At 39.1% G+C, this 23,045-nt stretch overlaps 2 protein-coding genes across 2 annotated transcripts in view; one reads left to right on the forward strand and one right to left on the reverse strand.

Moving 5' to 3' along the window:
• Positions 1–11,412: 11,412 nt before the first annotated feature.
• On the reverse strand, positions 11,413–14,312 carry LOC131955602 (acyl-coenzyme A diphosphatase NUDT19-like). Its single transcript, XM_059319780.1, has 3 exons — positions 13,404–14,312; positions 12,563–12,770; positions 11,413–11,645 (listed from the first exon to the last, which is right to left on the reverse strand). Exons 1-3 carry the CDS (start codon positions 14,193–14,195, stop codon positions 11,413–11,415), a joined length of 1,233 nt encoding a protein of 410 aa, XP_059175763.1. The 5' UTR covers positions 14,196–14,312.
• A 3,888-nt stretch (positions 14,313–18,200) lies between these two features.
• LOC131955601 (glutamate receptor ionotropic, NMDA 3A) overlaps positions 18,201–23,045 on the forward strand; it is a 39,129-nt gene continuing 34,284 nt past the window's right edge. Inside the window, exons 1-3 of the mRNA XM_059319779.1 lie at positions 18,201–18,212; positions 18,487–18,635; positions 20,803–21,345. Of these exons, the coding sequence (XP_059175762.1) occupies positions 18,201–18,212; positions 18,487–18,635; positions 20,803–21,345 (704 nt within the window). The remainder of the gene's footprint in view (positions 18,213–18,486; positions 18,636–20,802; positions 21,346–23,045) is intronic.

Raw genomic sequence — 23,045 nt, forward strand, 5'->3', positions numbered from 1 at the left:
GGTCAGGGACAGCTAGGTCAGTGGACAGCTGGGTCAGTGGACAGTTGGGTCATTGGACAGCTGGGTCAGTGGACAGTTGGGTCATTGGACAGCTGGGTCAGTGGACAGTTGTGTCAGTGGACAGCTGGGTCAGTGGACAGTTGTGTCATGTCAGGGGGTGGTGAGACAGCTGGACCATTGTACACGTGGAGTTGGGTCATTGGACAATTGGCTCACGGTACAGTAAGGCCGGGGTACAGTTCGATTATCGTACAGGCCGGTCATAGTTGACTCAGGTTCAATGTGCCGTATTTTTTTCTTGCAGCCGCCCATAACTGCACGGATTATTGCTCATGATCCCTGGGATTACGGCCCTTAGGAGTCCCAGAAATTGCCGATGGGATCTAAACTTGATGCCAGAGAACTGGTTCTAGAACAAAAAAAAAGAACAAAAAAAGAAAGACTGTTTAGACCTTTGGCTGTTTAACGAGCGGGGTAATTGTTCACTAAACATACCGTCTGTGACGTATCAAACCCTTTCCACAAACCGGAAGTCTGTCCGTTATTCCTGGTCGGGTCAATGCCTGTGCGGCACCCAGAACAGGGGGTGGGGAAGGAGTGGGGGTGTGGGGGGTTGAAATAAGTTGGTCGTCTGTCTAGGTGCTTGAAACACGTCCCTGGGATAAAATGGCCCCTTGGTAGTGTTCTGATGTGACTGCTCATTTGATTTCAGCCCCGGATGTTGATTTCTTGTTTGCATGGCCACGTCACCTCGCCGCGTCAGAGCAAATATTACAGATTAAAATTGCAATCAATCAGATCGATGGCTATTTCCAGTTAGTAAATTTCGTCCCCTATATTATATATATATATATATATATATATATATATATATATATATATATATATATATATATATATATATATATATATATATATGTTACGGTCAAAGCCCGAAGTGCGGCCAAAGCGCGGATTGGCCGGTCAGTGCGCGCATTGGCCGGCTCTCTTGGCCAAACCCGAAGAACAGCACTAAGATCGTATTTCGTACATTGGCCGGCCAATGCGCTCACTGGCCGGGACGTACTGGCCAAAGTCCGAAGAGCTTAAACTTGACAGCGTATTTTGTACATTGGCCGGCCAATGCGCTCACTGGCCGGGATGTCCTGGCCAATGTTATATCTAGACTAAGTTGTGATCGTGTTTTCATTATTCTGGGTGCGGTTTCATTGTGAGTAACGTATTGTTTAGCTCTTGTTTGTATAGCATTCTATATGCAAGGCGACATGGATCAAAAGGGCCGTCAGACCATAAGACAGACATAGCAGATAGCTGTCAAAAGAAAAAAAATGTAAATCCATGTTAGTTTCCATATAAAGGCTACAACTGTATGTGACAGCCTCCTCCATGATGACAATCATCAAAGAACAAAATCAAAGACTTAATGGAACACAGGTCAGCTGCTCATACTAGCTTGCAAACTCAAGGTGCAAAGATGCTTTAAACATCAAATACAAAATTTAATGATGCTGAAGTGGGTGACAATGTACGCATCCGTGTTCCAGATGTTGACAGAGGTCGCGGTTATCCCCGAAGCGTGATTGCAGTTGTCATGAGCGTCGAGGGCGGTTTCTACAAATTAGGAACGGAACATGGTGTTCTAAAACAACTGTATGCTAGAAGTGAGTTTTCAATTCTTCACTAAAAACTGCTCTTATTATAGTCGTAAGTTGGCACTGAGGAAAAATCACTACGAACCATCGCATCTTCACAATCATTGACTGGGGGCCAAGGCTACACTCGCTGCAATTGCACAACCAAGTGCACAACAAATCGCTGCAAGTGTCAAAATAACAAGCTACTATGTAATTCTAAATGCCATAAAAGTTCAACTTGTTGTAACAAATAATAATATTGATTGATTGAGACTATAGTACAATAAAAATTTTGAATGTTTCTGTCATATACTTTAATTAATAATCAATAAAAACTTAATTTCATGATCCTTACGGCAGAAAACAAAACCAAAATCTGCTCATGATCTTCTAATTAAGACTTTGGCCGGTCCACCATGGCCAGTCCGCGGATTTGACCGTAGCATATGTCGGCCAAAGGCCGAAATCAAGCAAAGTTTCGGACTTTGACCGGTCAATGGGAGGCGATATTGGCCAATGCGCGCATTGGCCGACTCTTCGGGCTTTGACCGTAGCATATATATATAGGCATATATATATATATATATATATATTTTTAATATATATATATATATATATATATATATATAATATGTGTATGCATCATATACAAAAATATAGCCTTGTAAAACAATAATTTTTTATTAAGTACACCAGTAAATGTACATATGGTCAAATTTTTAAAATATAAAAAAATAGAAGCAGTTTCCTAGATTTCCTTAACTTTATATTGGACTAAAATAACGACTATGCTTAGCCCTGGATGTATATTGACTATGCCAGTAAATGGGAATGGCTTGGCCTAGCGGTAGAGAGCTAGACTGCTCTGATGGGCACCTAACTCACGTTAGTGAAAGAAAAGGCGGCTGGGCATAGTGCTGAACACATTATCCCTTCATATGCCGAGGTCTCTGAAACAGATGACCTCTATTTCATCTGACCCGGCCATATGTCTTGGGCTCGAACAGGAAAGGATGATATGATAATGACACCAGAAAAATTTGTTGACAACTCCACCACCTAAATCCCATGGTCATGTCTGGGTCACCGATAAACAATGCACAAATTGTAATTAAAACTTCTCTTTATTCATTCATGTCTGTTTACCATAAATTGAAAAAATAATAAGAAATTATTTAAAATAAACAAAAACTCCTGATCAGTGCAATTTTAAATGTATTATAGCTTGCAAAGAATAAATTAAAGTCTATTTACATTAATGTCTATCATTATATATAATATCTGGTCTCAATATTAACAGTTAAACTTATTATGGCAGTTGTAAAACTGTTTAAAGGAGCTTCTTACATGTATATTTTTCTTCAAAAAGTAAGCAGTTAAAACAATTAATATCATTTAAAGACAATCTAAAAATACTAGAGTAAGCAGTAAATACAACAATTCATACCAACTGATACAAATTAAAAATATTTTCATACTTGATAATTATTCTGTAATACAGTAAGATACTTGAAAAAAATGTACAGTAAATTCACTATGTCATTATTTGTAGAGTTAAAAAACAAATCAATATCTGTGTTGATAAGGGAGAACAACAAGCAAGCTGACATGACATATTTATATTAGTGTAGACATGACAGCAAAGTTGTGAGTTGACATCAGTTTAAGATGTGAATTGACATAAAAATATATTTTATACAAGTTGACATCACAAGTGTTTATGTGTGTGTGTGTTTGTATATATATATATATATATATATATATATATATATATATATATATATATATATATATATATATATATATATATATATATATATATATGTATATACAGACATTAGGACATTAGTAAGTTAGGGAGTTCGACGTTGTAACTTTGCGAAGTGAGGCAGATAAGTTCTCTAAAGGAACAATCAATGGGAAGTATACAAGCTATAAGATGAAATACTTTGCAACCTTGTCTGATATAGATATTTGGCACTTTTATACTTCGTTACATATATGTATTTTAGAAAACCTTCCTAACTTACGCGATCCTGATATTATATAGCTTTTTATAGCTTTGCGACATTAGAAAAATGTAAAAAAAAAAAAAAAAAAAAATTGTAAACATTACGCTCAGTTTTGATTAAAGAACGTTGTACTTAAAATAATGATGGTGTGGATAGGGGTGATTTGTGCACGTAATGCGATAAGTATGATATATATATATATATATATATATATATATATATATATATATATATATATATATATATATATATTTTTTTTTTTTTTTTAATTTATTTATATATATATATATACTAGGCATACTGCCTAGCTTCGCTTAGGTTTTCAAAAGCATTTGTTGATAATTTGAAAACTAATTATTTAGTGATGGATGAGGTATTGAGTGCTTAAATTTAAACAGTAATGCTAATTTTAGAGAAGATGTTGTTGATTGTTGCTTATCATCCTGTGTGAAAGAAATTATTTGAAAGTACGCAATTTATGACTAAAATGGAAATAGAACTACAAAGGTTCCATGAACAGTATATTCAAAAATTTCTATTACATTGACTTTTAAAATTATTTTTTAAATTTAATTATGATACGTAGCTTGATTGGTAACTTAATTTTTTACTAAAGCAAATGCTATACTTTGTCATTTTCTGTTTCTGTTTAAAATAGTATACAATTATTTGAAAAATAATTATTTAAATAGGTTACCTCCCTTGAAAATAGACCGAGTGACGTATGTCTTTGTTTTCTTTTTTTAAACCAACAGTTGCTATTCTTATATAAGAAAATACGATAAATGAACATATTTAACGACTACAATGGCTTTTTTTCCGACGGAAATAAAGTTTTTTTGTTGTCCTCCAGGGTCGGTTTACGACCTCAAATAATATTAAGGGGATCGTTCGTCAATTTATTTATATACATCTCATATAAGGAGAATTTCACTCGCGGTCATCTTTTAGCCCTGGTCGAGGGCTTTGAGTCTGAGCAACAGTTTTTCCATAGGGCCTAGTCATCTATAGAAGTGTATGCAAAACATGAGCATGATGTACAGAGGTTAAGTAACCTAAAAATTGTGTTGAAAATTCCCTGTTTTCCCCATAAAATACAAAAATTATATAGCGAAATACAACTGGTCAGTTTTGATCTATTTACGTAGTTTTCCCAGATATGCCGAGTTTTTTGTGACACCCTTAGGTGTTCTTCTACCACCTCACAAAATATCAAGGGGGGTCGTCGGAGGAAATTTTTTTTCGTAATAGAGCTCATATAAAGAGAATTTCACTCGCGGTCACTTTTTAGCCCTCGTCGAGGGCTTTGAGTGTAACCGACAGTTTTCCCTAAAAGTCAAGCCATGGACCTATGAGCATGCAAAAAATTAGCCAGATATACTGAGCTTAAGTACCCTAAAGTCTGCGTTGAAACCACCCACTGTTTTTCCCATAAAATACAAAGATTATATAGGGAAATACGACTGGTCAGTTTTGACCGCTTTACAAAGTTTTCCCAGATATGCCGAGTTTTTTGTGACACCCCAAGGTGTTCTCCTACCACCTCACAAAATTTCAAGGGGGGTCGTCGGAGGAAATTTTTTTTCGTAATAGAGCTCATATAAAGAGAATTTCACTCGCGGTCACTTTTTAGCCCTCGTCGAGTGCTTTGAGTGTAACCGACAGTTTTCCCTAAAGGTCAAGCCATTTACCTATAAGCATGCCAAAACTGAGCCAGATGTAAAGAGGGTAAATGCCATAAAATCCGTTTTGAAATGACCCTCTGTTTTCCCCATAAAATACAAAGATTATATAGGGAAATACGACTGGTCAGTTTTGACCCATTTCCCGATTTTTCCCGGACATGGCGAGTTTTTTGTGACACCCCAAGGCATTCTCCTATCACCTCACAAAATATCAAGGGGGGTCGTCGGAGGAATTTTTTTTTCGTAATAGAGCTCATATAAAGAGAATTTCACTCGCGGTCACTTTTTAGCCCTCGTCGAGGGCTTTGAGTGTAACCGACAGATTTCCCTAAAGGTCAAGCCATTTACCTATAAGCATGCCAAAACTGAGCCAGATGTAAAGAGCGTAAGTGCCATAAAATCCGTTTTGAAATGACCCTCTGTTTTCCCCATAAAATACAAAGATTATATAGGGAAATACGACTGGTCAGTTTTGACCCATTTCCCGATTTTTCCCGGACATGGCGAGTTTTTTGTAACATCCCAAGGTGTTCTTCTACCACCTCACAAAATATCAAGGGGGGTCGTCGGAGGAATTTTTTTTTCGTAATAGAGCTCATATAATGAGAATTTCACTCGCGGTCACTTTTTAGCCCTCGTCGAGGGCTTTGAGTGTAACCGACAGTTTTCCCTAAAGGTCAAGCCATTGACCTAGGAGCATGCAAAAAATTAGCCAGATATACTGAGCTTAAGTATCCTAAAGTCTGCGTTGAAATGACCCTCTGTTTTTCCCATAAAATACAAAGATTATATAGGGAAATACAACTGGTCAGTTTTGACCGCTTTACAAAGTTTTCCCAGATATGCCGAGTTTTTTGTGACACCCCTAGGTGTTCTTCTACCACCTCACAAAATATCAAGGGGGGTCGTCGGAGGAAATTTTTTTTCGTAATAGAGCTCATATAAAGAGAATTTCACTCGCGGTCTCTTTTCAGCCCTCGTCGAGGGCTTTGAGTGTAACCGACAGATTTCCCTAAAGGTCAAGCCATTGACCTAGGAGCATGCAAAAAAATAGCCAGATATACTGAGTTTAAGTACCCTAAAGTCTGCGTTGAAATGACCCTCTGTTTTTCCCATAAAATACAAAGATTATATAGGGAAATACAACTGGTCAGTTTTGACCGCTTTACGAAGTTTTCCCAGATATGCCGAGTTTTTTGTGACACCCCTAGGTGTTCTTCTACCACCTCACAAAATTTCAAGGGGGGTCGTCGGAGGAATTTTTGTTTTCGTAATAGAGCTCATATAAAGAGAATTTCACTCGCGGTCACTTTTTAGCCCTCGTCGAGGGCTTGGAGTCGAACCGACAGTTTTCCCTAAAGGTCAAACCATTCACCTAAGAGTATGCAAAAAATTAGTCAGATATACTGAGTTTAAGTACCCTAAAGTCTGCTTTGAAATGACCCTCTGTTTTTCCCATAAAATACAAAGATTATATAGGGAAATACGACTGGTCAGTTTTGACCCATTTCCCGATTTTTCCCGGACATGGCGAGTTTTTTGTGACACCCCAAGGCGTTCTTCTACCACCTCACAAAATATCAAGGGGGGTCGTCGGAGGAATTTTTTTTTCGTAATAGAGCTCATATAAAGAGAATTTCACTCGCGGTCACTTTTTAGCCCTCGTCGAGGGCTTTGAGTGTAACCGACAGTTTTCCCTAAAGGTCAAGCCATTGACCTAGGAGCATGCAAAAAATTAGCCAGATGAAAAGAGGGTAAGTGCCATAAAATCCGTTTTGAAATGACCCTCTGTTTTCCCCATAAAATACAAAGATTATATAGGGAAATACGACTGGTCAGTTTTGACCCATTTCCCGATTTTTCCCGGACATGGCGAGTTTTTTGTGACACCCCAATGCGTTCTTCTATCACCTCACAAAATATCAAGGGGGGTCGTCGGAGGAATTTTTTTTTCGTAATAGAGCTCATATAAAGAGAATTTCACTCGCGGTCACTTTTTAGCCCTCGACGAGGGCTTTGAGTGTAACCGACAGTTTTCCCTGAAGGTCAAGCCATTTACCTATAAGCATGCCAAAACTGAGCCAGATGAAAAGAGGTGAAATGCCATAAAATCCGTTTTGAAATGACCCTCTGTTTTCCCCATAAAATACAAAGATTATATAGGGAAATACGACTGGTCAGTTTTGACCCATTTCCCGATTTTTCCCGGACATGGCGAGTTTTTTGTGACACCCCAATGCGTTCTTCTACCACCTCACAAAATATCAAGGGGGGTCGTCGGAGGAATTTTTTTTTCGTAATAGAGCTCATATAAAGAGAATTTCACTCGCGGTCACTTTTTAGCCCTCGACGAGGGCTTTGAGTGTAACCGACAGTTTTCCCTAAAGGTCAAGCCATTTACCTATAAGCATGCCAAAACTGAACCAGATGAAAAGAGGTGAAATGCCATAAAATCCGTTTTGAAATGACCCTGTTTTCCCCATAAAATACAAAGATTATATAGGGAAATACAACTGGTCAGTTTTGACCCATTTCCCGATTTTTCCCGGACATGGCGAGTTTTTTGTGACACCCCAAAGCGTTCTTCTACCACCTCACAAAATATCAAGGGGGGTCGTCGGAGGAATTTTTTTTCGTAATAGAGCTCATATAAAGACAATTTCACTCGCGGTCACTTTTTAGCCCTCGTCGATGGCTTTGAGTGTAACCGACAGTTTTCCCTAAAGGTCAAGCCATTGACCTAAGAGCATGCAAAAAATTAGCCAGATATACTGAGCTTAAGTACCCTAAAGTCTGCGTTGAAATGACCCTCTGTTTTTCCCATAAAATACAAAGATTATAAAGGGAAATACAACTGGTCAGTTTTGACCGCTTTACAAAGTTTTCCCAGATATGCCGAGTTTTTTGTGACACCCCTAGGTGTTCTTCTACCACCTCACAAAATATCAAGGGGGGTCGTCGGAGGAAATTTTTTTTCGTAATAGAGCTCATATAAAGAGAATTTCACTCGCGGTCTCTTTTCAGCCCTCGTCGAGGGCTTTGAGTGTAACCGACAGATTTCCCTAAAGGTCAAGCCATTGACCTAGGAGCATGCAAAAAAATAGCCAGATATACTGAGTTTAAGTACCCTAAAGTCTGCGTTGAAATGACCCTCTGTTTTTCCCATAAAATACAAAGATTATATAGGGAAATACAACTGGTCAGTTTTGACCGCTTTACGAAGTTTTCCCAGATATGCCGAGTTTTTTGTGACACCCCTAGGTGTTCTTCTACCACCTCACAAAATTTCAAGGGGGGTCGTCGGAGGAATTTTTTTTTCGTAATAGAGCTCATATAAAGAGAATTTCACTCGCGGTCACTTTTTAGCCCTCGTCGAGGGCTTGGAGTCGAACCGACAGTTTTCCCTAAAGGTCAAACCATTCACCTAAGAGTATGCAAAAAATTAGTCAGATATACTGAGTTTAAGTACCCTAAAGTCTGCTTTGAAATGACCCTCTGTTTTTCCCATAAAATACAAAGATTATATAGGGAAATACGACTGGTCAGTTTTGACCCATTTCCCGATTTTTCCCGGACATGGCGAGTTTTTTGTGACACCCCAAGGCGTTCTTCTACCACCTCACAAAATATCAAGGGGGGTCGTCGGAGGAATTTTTTTTTCGTAATAGAGCTCATATAAAGAGAATTTCACTCGCGGTCACTTTTTAGCCCTCGTCGAGGGCTTTGAGTGTAACCGACAGTTCTCCCTAAAGGTCAAGCCATTGACCTAGGAGCATGCAAAAAATTAGCCAGATGAAAAGAGGGTAAGTGCCATAAAATCCGTTTTGAAATGACCCTCTGTTTTCCCCATAAAATACAAAGATTATATAGGGAAATACGACTGGTCAGTTTTGACCCATTTCCCGATTTTTCCCGGACATGGCGAGTTTTTTGTGACACCCCAATGCGTTCTTCTATCACCTCACAAAATATCAAGGGGGGTCGTCGGAGGAATTTTTTTTTCGTAATAGAGCTCATATAAAGAGAATTTCACTCGCGGTCACTTTTTAGCCCTCGACGAGGGCTTTGAGTGTAACCGACAGTTTTCCCTGAAGGTCAAGCCATTTACCTATAAGCATGCCAAAACTGAGCCAGATGAAAAGAGGTGAAATGCCATAAAATCCGTTTTGAAATGACCCTCTGTTTTCCCCATAAAATACAAAGATTATATAGGGAAATACGACTGGTCAGTTTTGACCCATTTCCCGATTTTTCCCGGACATGGCGAGTTTTTTGTGACACCCCAATGCGTTCTTCTACCACCTCACAAAATATCAAGGGGGGTCGTCGGAGGAATTTTTTTTTCGTAATAGAGCTCATATAAAGAGAATTTCACTCGCGGTCACTTTTTAGCCCTCGACGAGGGCTTTGAGTGTAACCGACAGTTTTCCCTAAAGGTCAAGCCATTTACCTATAAGCATGCCAAAACTGAACCAGATGAAAAGAGGTGAAATGCCATAAAATCCGTTTTGAAATGACCCTGTTTTCCCCATAAAATACAAAGATTATATAGGGAAATACAACTGGTCAGTTTTGACCCATTTCCCGATTTTTCCCGGACATGGCGAGTTTTTTGTGACACCCCAAAGCGTTCTTCTACCACCTCACAAAATATCAAGGGGGGTCGTCGGAGGAATTTTTTTTCGTAATAGAGCTCATATAAAGACAATTTCACTCGCGGTCACTTTTTAGCCCTCGTCGATGGCTTTGAGTGTAACCGACAGTTTTCCCTAAAGGTCAAGCCATTGACCTAAGAGCATGCAAAAAATTAGCCAGATATACTGAGCTTAAGTACCCTAAAGTCTGCGTTGAAATGACCCTCTGTTTTTCCCATAAAATACAAAGATTATATAGGGAAATACAACTGGTCAGTTTTGACCGCTTTACGAAGTTTTCCCAGATATGCCGAGTTTTTTATGACACCCCTAGGTGTTCTTCTACCACCTCACAAAATATCAAGGGGGGTCGTCGGAGGAAATTTTTTTTCGTAATAGAGCTCATATAAAGAGAATTTCACTCGCGGTCACTTTTTCGCCCTCGTCGAGGGCTTTGAGTGTAACCGACAGTTTTCCCTAAAGGTCAAGCCATTGACATAGGAGCATGCAAAAAATTAGCCAGATATACTGAGCTTAAGTACCCTAAAATCTGCGTTGAAATGACCCTCTGTTTTTCCCATAAAATACAAAGATTATATAGGGAAATACAACTGGTCAGTTTTGACCGCTTTACGAAGTTTTCCCAGATATGCCGAGTTTTTTATGACACCCCTAGGTGTTCTCCTACCACCTCACAAAATATCAAGGGGGGTCGTCGGAGGAAATTTTTTTTCGTAATAGAGCTCATATAAAGAGAATTTCACTCGCGGTCACTTTTTAGCCCTCGTCGAGGGCTTTGAGTGTAACCGACAGTTTTCCCTAAAGGTCAAGCCATTGATCTAGGAGCATGCAAAAAATTAGCCAGATATACTGAGCTTAAGTACCCTAAAGTCTGCGTTGAAATGACCCTCTGTTTTTCCCATAAAATACAAAGATTATATAGGGAAATACAACTGGTCAGTTTTGACCCCTTTACGAAGTTTTCCCAGATATGCCGAGTTTTTTGTGACACCCCAAGGTGTTCTCCTACCACCTCACAAAATTTCAAGGGGGGTCGTCGGAGGAATTTTTTTTTCGTAATATAGCCCATATAAGGCGCCGGTCAGTCGAGGTCAGTTTTGACCCCCTGTCCGTAGACTTTTTGCCGAACCGTCACCGGCCCTCGTGTTCTATCGCCATAAGGCACCTTCGTGCCAAATTTGACGCGCCTGCGGCGCCGGGAAGTGCCCTATCGGGCACCCGACCACTTTGCTTTATATATATAGATATTTATTTTGTTTTATTTATCTATATATATATATATATATATATATATATATATATATATATATATATATATTATATATATATATATATATATATATATATATATATATATATATATATATATATATATATAATAGCACGTGTGAGTTGCCACTGTAGCAAGCAAGCAAGTGACTCTACACTACAAGTTAGCCTTGAGCCTTATTTTCTCAAACAAATCAATATTTGGGTTGACGTGACCCTCAGATGGCTGTGTATTACACAGTATGTGCATGCCAGGATCTGCCTGTCCCTTGCCCATGACAACTCTGTGATGCCTCCTGTATTTAGTGTTCAGCTCTTCCAGACTCTCCTCATCAAAGTTTAAAATCTGTGGGTCTACATTGTCTACGGCTTCTGGGTAAAGGTCGTCACCTATTTTTTTTTTAAAACAGTTAATGAGTTATTTAAAGTGTTTTTTTTTCAACTACAAGCTAGTCTAGAAAAAGAAAAACACTAATTCTTGTTTAAGTGTAGAAAAAAAGTATTTTTAGCACAAGGGTAACTTTACCATTCTGCTGCACTTGAGTTTGTATTTTAAGTTAAAATTGAGCATAAATGGTTTAATCATTGGTTGAAAGGCTAAACAAACAAATCAGAGGGATAATGTTGCAAGGTTATGCTAATGGTCTAATGGCATCCATAGATCTTTAGCCCAGAGCTAGTTCTAGCAAAGAACAAGTTCTCTGCTAGAACAAGGCCTTGCCCAGGGACATTAAGCCAGTAAACCCTGCCTCCAACATCTGTAATAATCACTACAACTTTATTTCTACTTGAAACATGTAGATTTTCATTTATTCATGCAAAACACAATATACAAGAAGTACCCATAACTAGGATTTTATTGCTGCCCTTTTTATTTGATAATCTTATTGTATGGAACCACAATTTTAAAGACAATTAATAAACAACAGAGCTTAATGTTATAAAAAGAGGAAAATAAGGCAAAAGAACTACACCACAATAAGTTTGGCTAAATAATATGTTTTTATTTATTAAATGTAATTTAAGATGTAGACCGGTGGTTCTTAACCTTTTTAAAGGTACAGAACCCCACCAGCTTCAAATGTGCATTCACCAAACCCTTCTTAAATGTTCTCTCCTCTGCACTGATGGAATCCTATCGTGATTCATATGAGTCGGGTGTGTGTCTTGAGTTCCAGGAGAACCCCTGGGGTTCGATCGAACACCCAGGTTAAGAACCACTGCTGTAGACCCTTATATGGAAAACAGCTGTATGTATTTCTCTATATTTGATGAAGGACCTTAAAGAAAAAGTTGAACGTACTGACCTGGCATCAGTGACAGAGTGTGAGTCTTGCACACAAGTGCAATAGGAAGCCATCTCTCCACTCTGCTGCGATTAGGGCCACTAACTAAGTGATGAAGATCACTTGCAGATTTAAAATTCAGTAGCCTGGAAAGTTCATACACCTGAGGTGGTGCCAAGCCACCCTTCTGTTTAAAATATGCCGATAATAATGAGCTTGGTGAGGCCCACTGAAAATAAATGTACAGACATTTTAGGAACAGTTTTTTACAAGCCCAATGTGTACAAATGAAATGGAACTTATGAACTCTATGGTGAGGAAATATATTTCACTGTGAAATGAATTAAATGATATAAACACAATTCAAATTACAATGCAAACTATAATTCAAGAGCTAAAAACATGGTCTTATAACTTTCTTTTTTTTTTACTAATGAAGGGTCAGCTAACATTATACCTATGCCTTGTTAAATAGCAACTTTTTTATTGCTTAAACACTTTACAATGAAATCATTATTCACTGACATAATTGCTTATATAATTCTATAATGCTTTAAAACTTTAGCCATGCAATGATTAGTGCATCATTAATTATGCATATACCTAACACATACATCCATATTTTCAGTATATACCCCAAATTTTTTATTTTCTTTCAAAATAGAGTTAAAATAATGATATATGTGTCTATAGAGTATAGGCATATAGTACATAACACTTGAAAATTCAATGGGAACTCTCCTGAAAAAAAAGCTGCGTTTACTTTTTTAAAGACAAATAGGCTACTGGAGAGTAAAACAGAAAAAGAAAGTAAATTAGGGCCTATAACAGTAATGTTATGTATAAGATAAATGGTGCCTACCAGTGCATTTACAGTTTCAGCTAAATCTACTGCAGCAGTGGGCTTGTGGTCTACACAACAAACAAAGAAGGCTGTATCGAACCTGCGGCCTTGTTCATGTCTGAGCGTCGGAGTTAACCAGTTTGACCACTCATATAGTGACCACACTTCCGGTACAAGGTCTAGCTCGAGGCACATTTTAAGAAACTCTGTTGGATCCTTATTGACACGTTGTCTCCAGTTATTGATAACATTGACATCCTCGTGTAATAGGGCAGGGCTTAAAACCCTATTCTGAGAATAAATTGAACTGGCTATTGATTGATTAGCTGGCTGTGCTAATAGTACCCCAGACTCCTCAAAGGTTTCTCTAATAGCGCAGATGCGAAAAGCTACTTCGGATGGAATTGCTGTGTAAGCTTGGCTTCTTTCTCGGGTAAACATAGGGGCAGCTTTAGAAGAGTCAACAGTAACATTCTCGAAAATTCTTTTACACACATTTTGTCCTAATTTATTAAAAACAGACAACCACTGAGCGGAAAAATCACTGTCAGCAACACCACCTGGGAATACATAAACATTAGGCATGAATTTGCTTTTAGCACTTCTTTTTAACATTAAAACTTCAAAATCGTCTTCTCTAATAATAGATTGCTTGCGTGCTTTTACATCGCTGGTAGTAGATTCTCCTGTCGTCGATTCCTTTGCCAATGTTGCATTTGTTAACTGGATACGTGCTGATCTGGAAATGTTGGAAGACGTTACTAAAATCAACGTAGCTGCTTCTCGCCAGTTTTTCAATATAGACGCCATGATAATTTAATACAGGGGATTCTTAAATATTTGTTGTCAATTTTTAAAGAATAATCCACTATAGCATTTCTTGCGAATTTTTAATAAAGTACAGTCATGTCAAACGATGGACTTTGATCTTTTAGGAATAGCCATATTGTAAACAAAGAAAAGATAACTCTCAAGTATATATATTAGCAGTCTAAAATCAGCCGTCTGCAGATAAAAGCATGTAAAACTAGCCTAAAAGAGATTCTTGAAGAAGACCTAGTCCAAGATCTAGATCTAGATCTAGATCTATTTCTTCTATATCTAGAAAACAGAATAAAAACTAGACGATTGGTTATAGTTCTACCTAGATTAATAATAGGCACATTTTTTTAAAGGCAAGGTTATTTGAATAAAATATATTAATTTTTTAAAAAATTATCTATTCTTCAAATAGTTGTATTCAAGTACTCGCATGATTGAAAATGCAAATATGTAATCTTCATAATCAATCGTTTTAGGACCGTAAAATGGTAGTCTTCTACTACATCTTGATTTCTAGATCTAGATTTTATAATCAATTTTAAAATGTCATGCTTGGAGCTAAGGGCTTGGGCCTACTAGTCTAGTTTCGACAATCTCAATGTAATAATAACTATTATTTTATTGTCTGAACGAGAATTTATTATTCCACGAAGAATAGAAGAAATCAAACAATTAATTAGAAGCTATATGTCAGACCTCGCAGAAAGTAGAAAGCAGCCATAAATCACAATAGATAGGAAAATTGAAAATCAATTCCAAGATTGAGCGTTCTCGCTCCATAAAGGCAATTGCTTTATTTATTTCATATTGGGCATCGTGGTAAGTCTGGGGACAATGGAATATGTTTGTCGTTTATCTTCTTATCTAAAGAAGGGCGCTGCTAAATAGTGGTGACGACACCGACGTAGTCTTAACCCGACCCGTCTCCTCACTTCTGTAGGTTACTAAAACCGTTTTCTAAATAGTGTACTGTAAAGCCATGTAATCGGGTATGTGGGGGGGGGGGGGGGGGGGGTTCCGACCAGCACTCAAAATGCACCTGTAGTAAATCATAAAACTTTTTTTTTCAGAAAAATATAAAATTTAAAAATCTAAAGAAAAATATACCCCTTTCCGTTTTTCTTTTTTTAGATTTATGTTGCGCGCGTAAAAGAAAAAAATCGCTACCCATGTCATCATTTTGGACTGTATCTTTAACTATTGTATTAACGGACCAACTTTAATAAAAATAAGACAATTTTAATAATATGTAATTAATATAGACTACTAGCCGTCCCGGCCAGGCCCTGCTCTGGCTTCTGTGAAAAACCTTTCTGTTAAAGACCATTACCTGTGTGTTTAGTAATCATCATAAACCCGGCATTGCCCACCCAAACCACAACCAACCAAAACCAAAACAACAAAACGCAAACATAACGCTAACACAATTACAAATACAAACGAAAACAAAAACTTAACAACAAACACAACCGCACCCACAAACACCAATACAAACACAAAGAAAAAACAAACAAAAAAGCAAACGAAAACAAAAACCTAACAACAAACCCAACCACAAACACCAATACCAACAAAAAAAAAATCAACGAAAAAAGCAAACGAAAACAAACCAAATCCAAACGCAAAACCAACCAAAAACACAAATACAAACCCAAACAAAAAAAACACAAACAAAAACGAAAAAAGAAAGAACAAAAACGAACCAAATTAAAACGCAACCACTAACGCAAACCCACCTAAACACAAAGAAAACACTAACGCGAACATAAACGCCCGGGGCGGAATCACCTGTTTTAGCTTAATGAACGACTATAGTACCCCAACTTATTCACAGTCTTTTGCACTCACTTAAACGAACGCGCCTGTTTCAATTTAATAAACAATTTTAATAGTCCAAGCTTATCCGTAAAATACCTACAACATTTGCACTTGATCAATCCCCGCTAATTATGTAATTATTTTCTTTCCCAACACCAAAACAAAGTAATTAAAAAGTAAATTATTTTCACGGAATGCAATGGTTTTATAAAGGGAAGTAATTGTGTTTTTCCTAATTTATCAAAGGGAAGTAAGTGCTATAGGACTAAATAAAGACATAATTAGAATTTTTGTAAAAGATGATATTTTTTTTAAAACTTGTGTTTAATGAACATGCCGACAATTATTACTATAATTTGAAAAATGAAAATTATTTCCCAACACTTTCAATAGTAATTTTTTAGCTCATAAATTTAGACAAATGCGCACGATAATTTTCTAACACTTAAATTCGTACAATTCCAACGACATACAAATGCATTACATACAGAACTGAGCTTTATATATTAGATTAAAATTATTTAGAAGGTTTTTGAAAACATACAAAGTATTTACAATCAATAATAGAAATCAATAAGTTTGTTCAATGTAATTTTGTTTGATCGATTTTGAGATGTATTTTTTCCCTACCCCAATTAAATATATGTGGGTGGACTGGAATTGGTGTACCTTTACAAAATAAATAAATTTTAATTAAAAAGAACCAAGGTGCGTTCATCAAAATGTAATGTAAACTAATGGCATAGTCTAGAACTGTACACTGTATGTAATGCTAACAAACAGCACTATAAAATGCTAACAAACGGCATTATATAAAGCTAACAAACGGAATTATATAAAGCTAACAATCGGCATTATATAAAGCTAACAAACGGCATTATATAAAGCTAACAAACGGCATTATATAATGCTAGCAAACAGCACTTTATAATGCTAACAAACAGCTCTATAAAAAGCTAACAAACAGCACTATATAATGCTAGCAAACAGCACTTTATAATGCTAACAAACAGCACTATATAAAGCTTACAAACAGCCCTATGTAATGCTAACAAACAGCATTATATAAAGGTAACAAACAGCCCTATGTAAATCTAACAAACAGCAATAAATATATTGTTAACAAACAGCACTATATAATGCTAACAAACAGCACTATGTAACGCTAACAAACAGCACTATATAATGCTAACCAACAGCGCTATAAAATGCTAACAAACAACAAACAGCACTATGAAATTGTAACAAGCAGCACTATGTAATACTGACAAATAGCAGTATCTAATGCAAGGAAGCGGTACTATGATGCTAACAGACAGTACTGTATAATCTACCCAGACAGCTCCTACAGCGCCGCGTAGCGCCCTGTTCACAGAGACAGTTCTCAGCCTCTACACAAACACATTGACATAGAAATAAAATGACGCTCAAGCAGACCTTCTTCGTGTTGATACACTGGCCACATCACGGACCGAGTACATGGGTTCAGTCTAAGGCGGGGGTTCTCAATCTTTTTGGGGGTACCGAGCCCCATCAGTTTCATATGCGCCTTCACCGAACCCTTCTTAATAGTTGTATCGTCCACACTGACAAAAATCCGATCATGAATCATATGTGACGGGTGTGTGTCTTGACCTGCGCCGAACCCATGAGACTGACGCACCGAACCCTTAGGGTTCACTCGAACCCAGATTAAGACCCACTTGTCTAAAGTCTTGTCATATTATAGCAGATAATAGACTATTTTTTTAACCAAGCGTCATACGTTTAAAGACGTTTTTTAAATATTTACTTTGGATGGTAACGTGATTAGCTAGGGTGCATCAAATAGTGCTGTGAGTATGCGATACCTACAAACAGGCTAGTGAATTAAAAAGTGCCTCGAGTTGTGGAAACCTACCATCGGCCTAGTGCATGAAAATGCTGGGGCGGGGGAATACCTACAATAGACCTACTGCCCCAAACGGTGCCGTGAGACCTACAGTCGGCTTGGCTTGTGCTGATATAAAGTGCGCCATATTGGGGATAGAGGGTACTTACAACAATTAGCTAAAGATATGCGCATTTAGGATGCGCCTTACTGCGCTGTTTCACAAAGGCTACTGATAAAGTGTTTGTGTAACCTAATCGATGTATGTGTACTTATGTCTATTTACAACTACCAAATAACACACGATGGCGACCATTGTGTTGTAATAATACCGTGTACCCACGAACACATAAAACCATATTATCCACAGATCCACAATCCACTGTTCCCATTGTGTTGTAATAATACCGCATAGGCTACCTGCTAACAAATCCATATTATCCACAGATCCACAATCCACTGTTTCCATTGTGTTGTAATAATACCGTATACCTGCTAACAAATCCATATTATCCACAGATCCACAATCCACTGTTTCCATTTTGTTGTAATAATACCGCATACCTGCTAACAAATCCATATTATCCACAGATCCACAATCCACTGTTCCTGAGCTTGCAGCCGTCCAACAAACATTTAGCCAGGGGTTTGGTCAACCTACTGGCCGTCAATTTTTGGTACCGTCTGACCATGGTCACGCAAGAAGAGCTGCGTTACGATGGCTTTTACCGGACATTCAGGTGGGTTACCTGCTGTGTTATGGCTTTTATACATTCAGGTGGGTTACCTGGTGTGTTATGATGGCTTTTACCGGTCATTCAGGTGGGTTACCTGTTGTGTTATGATGGCCTTTACCGGACATTCAGGTGGGTTACCTGGTGTGTTATGGTGGCTTTTACTTGACATTCAGGTGGGTTACCTGGTGTGTTATGATGGCTTTTACAGGACATTCAGGTGGCTTACCTGGTGTGTTATGATGGCTTTAAGACATTCAGGTGGGTTACCTGGTGTGTTATGATGGCTTTTACCGGACATTCAGGTGAGTTACCTGGTGTGTTATGATGGCTTTTACCGGACATTCAGGTGGGTTACCTGGTGTGTTATGATGGCTTTTAACGGACATTCGGGTGGGTTACCTGCTGTGTTATGATGGCCTTTAACGGACATTAAGGTGGGTTACCTGATGTGTTATGATGGCTTTTACCGGACATTCAGGTGGGTTACCTGATGTGTTATGATGGCTTTTAGACATTCAGGTGGGTTACCTGGTGTGTTATGATGGCTTTTAGACCTTCAGGTGGGTTAATTGGTGTGTTATGATGGCTTTTAGACCTTCTGGTGGGTTAATTGTTGTGTTATGATGGCTTTTAGACATTCAGGTGGGTTACCTGGTGTGTAATGATGGCTTTTACCGGACATTCGGGTGGGTTACCTGGTGTGATGGCTTTTACCGGACATTCAGGTGGGTTACCTGGTGTGTTATAATGGCTTTTAGACCTTCAGGTGGGTTACCTGCTGTGTTATGATGGCCTTTAACAGACATTAAGGTGGGTTACCTGATGTGTTATGATGGCTTTTAGACCTTCAGGTGGGTTACCTGCTGTGTTATGATGGCCTTTAACGGACATTAAGGTGGGTTACCTGGTGTGTTATGATGGCTTTTAGACCTTCGGGTGGGTTATTTTACTGGTGTTTTATGATGACTTTTACCGGACATTCAGGTGGGTTAACTGTCGTGTTATGATGGCTTTTACCGGACATTCAGGTGGGTTACCTGGTGTGTTATTCTGGCCTTTAGCGGACGTTCTTGTGGGTTACCTGGTGTGTTATTGTGGCTTTTAGCGGACATTCATGTGGGTTATCTGCTCTGATGGCCTTTATACATTCAGGTGGGTTACATGGTGTTTAAAATGGCTTTACAGGCTCCGAGGTGACAAGGTATGTTTAAGCGAACTTTTATGTCTGAACGACAGTCAAACAATAATTAGATATTCAGCCCACAGCTATAGACCTGAATGTCATAAGGTCCATTACTTCGGTGGTGCGTCTATAGACCGTATACAGATCTGTGTGCTAGCACGTTGCCGTGTGTAAAGATTCACTTTTATAGAGCACAGTTAGAGCCGTTTCTGAATGTAGAACTATCGATAGTATAGATTCTATGTGTGTATTCACAAGAGACCAGCCATCGCTTCATTACCTGTCAATAGCCAATTGTAACCATAATTGTCTAACCTTGTTTGCCAGTACAAGATTAACTGACCCCCCCCCCTTTCGCCCCACCCTCCCATACCCTGGCCGGATACCCCAGTCCCAACCAGGCTCAGGTTAACATTGACTGCAGAAATGTTATTATAGTCTCAGATTCTGACGGGAATGTACAAATGATTTAGTTTTATACAAGCTCAATGCATGATTAGCACTGGCATAATACGGTTTGGATTCTCAAATGGTTTGGTTTTACACGCTCTTATCATGATTATAACTGGTATCAAACGGGTTAGATTTTCAAATGGTTTAGTTTTATACAAGCTCAATGCATGATATGCCTGATTCACACTGGAATAAAACGGGTTGGATTCACGGATAGTTTGGTTGCATACACGCTCTTAGCATAATTTTAAAATTGTTATTAAACGGGTCGGATTCTCAAATGGTTTAATTGTATACACGCTCTTAGCATGATTTTAAAATTGTTATTAAACGGGTTAGATTCTCAAATGGTTTGGTTGCTTACACGCCCTTAGCATAATTCTAAAATTGTTATTAAACTGGTTAGATTCTCAAATGGTTTAGTTGTTTACACAGAATGATAGGCATTGTCAACAAACGGGTTTAATTTTCATATTATTTTTTTCAACCCCAACAAATAAAATACTTGTGAATTTTTTCATTTTACATCGTCAGGGACCTCACGATAGACGGCAAATGGACGGTCGAGGACGAGATCTTCATATCCAACACCATCTCGGAAGAAGCTCTCAACAACTCGCTCGAGTCCCTGTGCCGTAACTCCTCTAGGATATTTGTCCTCCACGCCACGGCGGCGCTGGCCCGGCGGATATTCATCAGCGCCAAGCACGTCTTCTCCCACCTCAACCTCCTCGCCTGGATTATCACGGAGAACGCGTACACGCGAAACGAAGACCTGCTCCGGGATTTCCCGCTGGGGACGAAAGCGTTCCTCGTGAACACGGACGTGAGAGCAGACGAACTCCTCCGGGACGTGCTCGAGTTCACGGCCCAGGCCTTCCAGGGCAACGACAGGGGCGACTCGCCTTTGATATCACGCATGCTGTCCTCTTCTTCATCCTCCTCATCGTCGTACAGACAGTCACCAACGTTATCGCCTTTTTCAACCACCCCGCCTTCTGCTGGCAAGGAGAGAGCCATGGGCTGCTGGTCTGCTAAACCCGGCCCGGTCTACCCTAGTCAGAATGACGTTTATAGGTAAGTCATGTGACTCTGTCTACCCTAGTCAGAATGACGTTTATAGGTAAGTGGCCCGGTCTACCCTAGTCAGAATGACGTTTATAGGTGAGTCATGTCACCGTGTCTTCTTCGCTCTGAACTGCATATAAGTGTCAAGTCCATGTGTCTTGTAGTAGCGTATTGTACAGCCTGCCATCTTCACATTGCTTTGCGTGTCTTCTTCACTCTAAACAATAAAATGTCATGTCTTGTAGTAACATGAACCGCTGCCATCTTTACATTATTTTATGCGGATACAGGACATTATCCCACCGACAATTAACCCCCGGACATCCCCCCGTATTTACCCCCGGAGCAATTACCCCCTGTCAATTACTACCCTGTCAATTACCCCCACGGGGAATTACCCCCCCCCCCCTCTCAAGTTAGATCCCTAACTCTATCTCAAATTCTATATCTATATATTACCTTAATCCTAACCTTAATCATAGACCAAAACCTAAGTATTCACATCAGCTTTAAACTTAACAGCCCTAACCCTAATCCTAACCCTAACCCTAACTTTAACCCTAGATGTACATTAAGCTGTGTCCGAGGCAGGGGAGGGGTAATGTCCTACTGGGGGATGGGAATTGACGGGGGGGGGGGGTAATTACTCCGGGGTAATGTCGGGGGGGGGTTATGTCCGGGGGGCTAATTGACAGGGAAGGGGGAGGGGTTGCTCTGTTCTCTGTTTGTGCACATCTCTAGTAAATCATGCTTAAATCTACATTTCTTTTATTAAAGTTTTAGAAATGCCTTGTCTAAAATATATTTTGCGTGAATTAAATGTTATACAAATTGAGTATTATGGGACCGCATGGTCAAATGTTAGAGCACACGATTGCAAATCCGAAAGAGAGTTCGGTTCCCTAGCTCCAAAACCCGTAACTGAGTCCGCCGATCTAATAAATTTACCTGACTCATGTAAGGGAAAGTGAAGGCTGTTTGACATAGCATTGACCATCCCTTCATACGTTGTGGTAATGGAGACAGATAACGCTGTATTTTATCTGCTCTATGGAAAGCGTAGATTATAACTGAAGCTGTCCGAGTAGCCTATGTTTGCTCCAATTTCACAGTGTTGCTGCGTGCTTGGGTCATACATGCATTTCTGTAGGAGCCTACCACAATTTTTTAAAACAACTATTTGTATGTGAGTAGAACCAACTAGCCCCAACACAATGTGCAACTAGCCCCCAACTCATTGCATAACAAGCCCCCAACCCATTGTTTAACTAGGCCCTAATGCATTGTATAACTAGCCCCCAACCCATTGTATGACTGTAGCCCCCAACCCATTGTATGACTGTAGGCCCCCAACCCATTGTATGACTGTAGGTCCCCAACCCATTGTATGACTGTAGCCCCCAACCCATTGTATGACTGTAGCCCCCAACCCATTGTATGACTGTAGCCCCCAACCCATTGTATGACTGTAGGCCCCTAACCCATTGTATGACTGTAGCCCCCAACCCATTGTAAGACTGTAGCCCCTAACTCATTGTATGACTGTAGGCCCCCAACCCATTGTATGACTGTAGCCCCCAACCCATTGTATGACTGTAGCCCCCAACCCATTGTATGACTGTAGCCCCCAACCCATTATACGACTGTAGCCCCCCAACCCATTGTATGACTGTAGCCCCCAACCCATTGTATGACTGTAGCCCCCAACC

This window comes from Physella acuta, unplaced genomic scaffold (genome assembly GCF_028476545.2).
Source record: "Physella acuta isolate Inbredline_101_S28 unplaced genomic scaffold, ASM2847654v3 ptg001084l, whole genome shotgun sequence".
NCBI classification, from domain to species: domain Eukaryota; kingdom Metazoa; phylum Mollusca; class Gastropoda; family Physidae; genus Physella; species Physella acuta.